The sequence below is a fragment of the Rattus rattus genome, chromosome 9 (genome assembly GCF_011064425.1).
Source record: "Rattus rattus isolate New Zealand chromosome 9, Rrattus_CSIRO_v1, whole genome shotgun sequence".
In the NCBI taxonomy this organism is placed as follows: domain Eukaryota; kingdom Metazoa; phylum Chordata; class Mammalia; order Rodentia; family Muridae; genus Rattus; species Rattus rattus.
The window spans coordinates 38,248,667-38,254,925 of record NC_046162.1 but is presented as its reverse complement, the minus strand read 5'-3'; the positions used below and the strand labels follow the sequence as shown (position 1 = coordinate 38,254,925).

Below are 6,259 nucleotides of genomic sequence, written 5' to 3'. Positions count from 1 at the left end.
TGTTTCCAGTTATCACAGACCCTGCTATTAGTTCAAGCTGAACAGCTTTGGATAGCACCAACCTCCTTCCAGGTAAGGTTACAGCAGTGAGACATAAACATTTGGTTATTCAGAAGTGAATAACCAACACCCCTGAAACTTCTTCCAGAGGCAGGGAGGCAAGTTAGAAGTCCCGAATCCACTATCACCTGAGATAAAGATAGAACTAAGGAATCATTCCCTTGAGGTTGTTCTGAGCTGTGTCTGAGGTAGAGGGAGAGCTGAAAGGTGTGAACTTATGTATAGCTATTCTTAGAGGCTGTGTGGCTGAGGGATACTCAGGAGGAAATACATCAGGGGTGAATGTTGGAATGAAGAAGTATAGACAGTGCGGGTATATCCTGTGTTAGTTACTCTCTGAATTGATTTACGAACATGAGCCTACCCTGTGCCTTATCATGTTGTGACCCTGCCTGGCACCCTATCATATTGTGATAGTGCACATCAAAGTTTTGAATTTATTTTCTTCTATTCAGTTCACTGGTCTCAGGCTCATGAGCAGCACCAACCAGTCCAGTGTCTCTGAGTTCCTCCTCCTGGGACTCTCCAGGCAGCCCCAGCAGCAGCAGCTCCTCTTCCTGCTCTTCCTCATCATGTACCTGGCCACTGTCCTGGGAAACCTGCTCATCATCCTGGCCATTGGCACAGACTCCCGCCTGCACACCCCCATGTACTTCTTCCTCAGCAACCTGTCCTTTGTGGATGTCTGCTTCTCCTCCACCACTGTCCCCAAGGTACTGGCCAACCATACACTTGGGAGTCAGATCATTTCCTTCTCTGGGTGTCTCACACAGCTGTATTTTCTCTTCATGTTTGCTGACATGGACAATTTCCTGCTGGCTGTGATGGCCTATGACAGATTTGTGGCCATATGCCACCCTTTACACTACACAACCAAGATGACCCATCAGCTCTGTGTCCTGATGGTGACTGGATCATGGGTCACTGCCAGCCTGAATGCTCTGTTGCACACTCTGCTCATGGCTCGACTCTCCTTCTGTGGGGACAACATCATCCCCCACTTCTTCTGTGATGTGACTCCGCTCCTGAAACTCTCGTGCTCAGACACACATCTCAATGACCTGATGATTCTTACAGAGGGAGCTGTGATCACAGTCACCCCATTTGTCTGCATCCTGATCTCCTACATCCACATCACCTGTGCTGTCCTAAGAGTCTCATCCACTAGGGGAGGAAGGAAAGCCTTCTCCACCTGTGGCTCCCACCTGGCTGTGGTTTGCCTCTTCTATGGCACCATCATTGTTGTGTACATCCATCCATCCTCTGCTCATTTATCTGACAAGGACATGGCAGCCACTGTGCTATACACAGTGGTGACTCCCATGCTGAATCCTTTTATTTATAGCCTGAGGAACAGGGACCTGAAGGGGGCCCTAAGAAAACTGGTTCATGGAGGAACATTTTTTGTCCAGTGAGAAGATCTGAGGAGTCAGTTCAGGAGATCTATATTTCACTGTAGCAAATGAAGTTTTAGTCCTGAAAAATGTTAGGAAATTTTCACCACAAAAAGTATATAAGGTCAAACTTCTTAAATTTAGCCATTTTGTGACACATAAGTACTTCAAATTATGTACATAAAACCCACAAAATAACAAAACTTATTTTTCCAATAGCTTTTTGAAAGCTAAGTGACATTTTGTGTGTGTATTTGTGGAGTTTTTAATTTGGGAAATGCTTGTTTAGCTCCCCTTTTAAGTAGGATTGCATCCCGTGTATAGAAAGAAAAAGAAGAGTTGGACTGATCCTTCTTCCCTACCACATTACAGAGTCAAGCACAATGCAGCCACAGGACTATGTTAGGTTCAGTCACAAAACAATTTAGTCATCATTAGTTAGGGATCTCTCATTTACTTGGTGCATGGGTAGATTTACTGAATGATAGAATTGGCCTTATGTTGTTTGTTTTTGGGACTCTAGGGATGGAATGCAGCACATGATGTGGAAGCTCAAACACTGAACTACATTCTGGAGACATTCATATGTACTATAAAATTATTTTGTGTGTAGGTCAAGTCCTTTCTTTTTGTACATCTCTCTGTCTCTCCTGCTGCATGCTCATATATTTGTGAATGTGTGAATAGAGGAGAGAGGTCAACATTGCATGTCATGTTGCAGGAACTATACACCCTCTTTTTTGAGACAGGTCCACTCAGGGATCTATAGGCTCATCAATCAGGCTAGACTACCTGGCCAGTGCCCCCCAGGATCTTCTGGTTCTCATCTGCTCATCCCTGGGATTATAAAAGTGCTCAACTGAGTCCTGCCTTTTACATTGGTACTGAGGATTAAATCAGTCTCTTATGCTTGGAAGTGAAGCTGCTTACAGCCTGTACCATCTCCTGTTTAAATGAGACTAATTTTGAGCTAAGAATGTTGCTACACACAGAGGCATGTGATTCTGAGGCAAACCTGGTCTATATAGAGAGTCCCAGGCCAACTAAGGCTACAGAGTGTGACCTTGTTTCTAATATATACATTCAGAACTATTTTTAATTGTTTTTTAATCTCAACTTATGTTGTCTGTCTCTCTATGTGTCTGTGTGCATGCACATGTGTTTCTGCGCATGCATGTGTGTGTGTGTGTGTGTGTGTGTGTGTGTGTACATGCATGTCAGGTATTGTGAGGTGAAAGTCAGAGGACAACTTTCATGAGTGAGTTATCTCCTTTCAACTGTGTGGGTCCCAGGAACCCAACTCACATATTCTATCTTTGTGGCAAGTGCCTTTATCTCCTGAGCCACCTCTCCTGCCCCTAAGTGATAGCCCTGTTTGGGAGATAAGTGTTACATGTGAATTTGGATATTGAGATTGCCTAAGGATCTATTACCTAAGGATCAATCTTGTTGAAAAACTGACTCTTTCCTGTCCATCGTATTCCCATATGCTGACCCTGCATGCTGAGAATCAGGAGGAGAGGCAGTCACTGGTGCCAGGTCCTGATGACTCTCAGTTCACCCATAGGTCAATGAATCGAAGAGGATAGAAATTGCTGCTTGTTTGCTAAATTGTTTCATTGCTTCTTTTTGAGAGAAGGTTTTTTTTTGGGGGGGAACTCCTGGCTGTCTTGGAACTCACTCTGTAGAGCAGGCTGGCCTCAAAATCAGAAATCCACCTGACTCTGCCTCCTGAGTGCTGTGATTAAAGCCATGCTCCACCACTGCCTGGCAGAAGTTATTACTTTTTAAAGTCTTTGTGGCTAGTCTCCTCTATTATTTGTACTATGGGAAAAGACCAATAGAGTTCATGTTTTATATTGTTTTGAGACAAGGTCTTGCTGTGGATTCCAGACTGCCACCGAAGTCATCATTGTGGTGTGTGTGTGTGTGTGTGTGTGTGTGTGTGTGTGTGTGTATCAGAATATATACTTATGTACTTTTGGTAATTGGTTCTATTTCCCTGGAGAGCATTTGAACCCAGCCTCAGAAGAGCATCCTTTTGGGAACCAGATTTGGATAATGGAGGCAAACGGTGGGTGCTGCAGTTTGCCATTCTGAGATGACTGTCAGGACCATCAGCTGCTGCCTTTGGCCCAGTGCTTACACTTACTCTTCCTATTCTCTTTTTTTTTCTTTTTCTTTTTTTTTTTTCGGAGCTGGGGACCGAACCCAGGGTCTTGCGTTTGCTAGGCAAGCGCTCTACCACTGAGCTAAATCCCCAACCCCCTACTCTTCCTATTCTTTACTTCATGGACAGCTGCTCCACTCTATTTTTCTTCAAACTACTTCTGTTGATGTTTCCTTTTTAAATTTTAGTAATTTATTCTTTTTTATACATTTAAAATATTATCCCCTTTCCTGGCTTCCCATCCATTAACTCCTTAGCACATCCTATCTCCCCCTTCTTCTATGATGGTTTTCCTCCACCCACCCATCCCCCCTTTCTGCCTCCCAACACTGATATTCCCCTACACTAGGGCATCAAGCCTTGGCAGGACTAAGGGCTTCTTCTCCTATTGGTGCCCAACAAGGCCATCCTCTGCTACTTATGCAACTGGAGCCAGGGGTCCCTTCATGTGTACTCTTTGGGTAGTGGTTTAATCCCTGGGAGCTCTGGTTGGTTGGTATTGTTGTTCTTATGGGGTTGCAAACCCTTTCAACTCTTTCAAACCTTTCTCTAACTCCTCCAACGGGGTCCCATTCTCAGTTCAATGGGTGGCTTCTAGGATTCCCCTCTATATTTGTCATGCTCTGGAAAGCCTCTCAGGAGACAGCTATATCAGGATCCTTTCAGCATGCACATTTTGGCATCCCCAATAGTGACTGAGTTTGGTGTCTGTATGTGTATGGGCTAGATCCCCAGGTGGGGCAAACTCTGAATGGCCATTCCTTTAGTCTCTGCTCCAAACTTTGTCTCCATATATCCTCCTATGAATATTTTTGTTCCCATTTTTAGGAAGAACTGAAAGATCTGTACTTTTGTCACCCTTCTTCTTGAGCTTCATGTGGTTTGTGGATTGTATCTTGTGTAATCTCAGCTTTTGTGCTAATATCCACCTATCAGTACGTGGTACCATGTGTGGTTTTTTTTGTGATTGGGTTACCTCACTCAGGATGACATTTTCTAGTTCCATCCATTTACCTATGGATTTCATGAAGTCATTGTTTTTAATAGTTGTGTAGTACTCCATTGTGAAGATATACCACATTTTCTGTATCCATTCCCCTGTTGAAAGACATCTGGGTTTTTTACAGCTTCTGGCTATTATAAATAAGGCTGCTATGAACATAGTGGAACATGTGTCCTTGTTATATATTTAAGCATCTTTTGGGTACATGCCCAGGATGGGTAGAGATAGGTCTTCTGGTACCACTATGTCTAATTTTCTGAGGAACCTCCAGACTGATTTCCAGAGTAGTTTTACCAGCTTGCAATCCCACCAACAATGGAGGAGTGTTCCTCTTCCTCCACATCCTTGACAGCATTTGTTGTTACCTGAGTTTTTGATCTTAGCCATTCTGACTGGTATATATATGGTGGAATCTCAGTGTTGTTTTGATTTTCATATCCCTGGTGACTAAGGATGTTGAGCACTTCTTTAGGTAATTCTCAGTCATTCGATAATCCTCAGCTGAGAAGTCTTTGTTTATCTCTGTACCCCATTTTTTAAATAGGGATTTTTGGTTCTCTGGAGTCTAAATTATTAAGTTCCTTGTATATTTTGGATATTAGCCCTCAATCAGATGTAGAATTGGTAAAGGTCTTTTCACAATCAATTGGTTCTACTTTGTCCTAACGACAGTGTCCTTTGCCTAACAGAATCTTTGCAATTTTATGGGGTCCCATTTGTCGATTCTTGATCTTGGAGCATAAGCCATTGGTGTTCTGTTCAAGAAAATTCCCCTGTGTTTGAGGCTTCCCCCCACATTCTCTTCTGATAGTTTCACTGTATCTGGTTTTCTGTGGAGGTCCTTGATCCACTTGAACTTGAACTTTTTATAGGGTGATAAGAATGGATCAATTTGCACTCTTCTACATGCTGACCTCCAGTTGAACCAGCACCACTTGCTAAAAATGTTATCTTTTCCCCCCTGGATGGTTTTAGCTCCTTTGTCAAAGATCAAATGATCATAGGTGTGTGGGTTCATTTCTGAGTCTTCAATTCTATTCCAGTGTTCTACCTCCCTGTATCTGTACCAATATCATACAGGTTTTTTTTTTTAATCACTATTGCTCTCTAATACAGCTTGAGGTCAGGGTTGGTGATTCCCCCAAAAGTTCTTTTATTGCTGAGTATAGTTTTCGCTATCCTGTGTTTTTTTGTTATTCCAAATGAATTTGCAAATTTTTCTTTCTAATTCTATGAAGGTTTGAGTTGGAATTTTGATGGGGATTTCATTGAATCTGTAGACTGCTTTTGGCAAGATGGCCACTTTTACAATATCGATCCTGTCAATCCATGATCATGGGAGATATTTCCATCTTCTCTCTTCTTCAATTTCTTTTATCAGAAATTTGAAGTTCTTATCATACAGATCTTTCACTTGCTTGGTTAGAGTCTCACCGAGGTTTTTTATATTACCTGTGACTGTTGCGAAGGGTGTCATTTCCGTAATTTCTTTTTCAGTCTGTTTATCCTTTGAGTAGAGGAAGGCTACTGATTTGTTTGAGTTAATTTTATATCCAGCCACTTTGTTGACATGGTTTTCAGGCTTAGTAATTCTCAGGTGGAACAACTTGGAAACTGGGAAAGGGAATAACA

General features: G+C 42.5%; 1 protein-coding gene across 1 annotated transcript; it reads left to right on the top strand.

Moving 5' to 3' along the window:
• The first annotated feature begins 533 nt into the window (after positions 1–533).
• Positions 534–1,475, top strand: LOC116909302 (olfactory receptor 1361-like). Its single transcript, XM_032912842.1, has one exon. It carries the CDS (start codon positions 534–536, stop codon positions 1,473–1,475), a length of 942 nt encoding a protein of 313 aa, XP_032768733.1.
• The last annotated feature ends 4,784 nt before the right edge of the window (positions 1,476–6,259 follow it).

Excerpts from the sequence above, each read along its gene's own strand:
- LOC116909302 (XM_032912842.1), top strand. The coding sequence starts at position 534 with ATGAGCAGCACCAACCAGTCCAGTGTCTCTGAGTTCCTCCTCCTGGGA.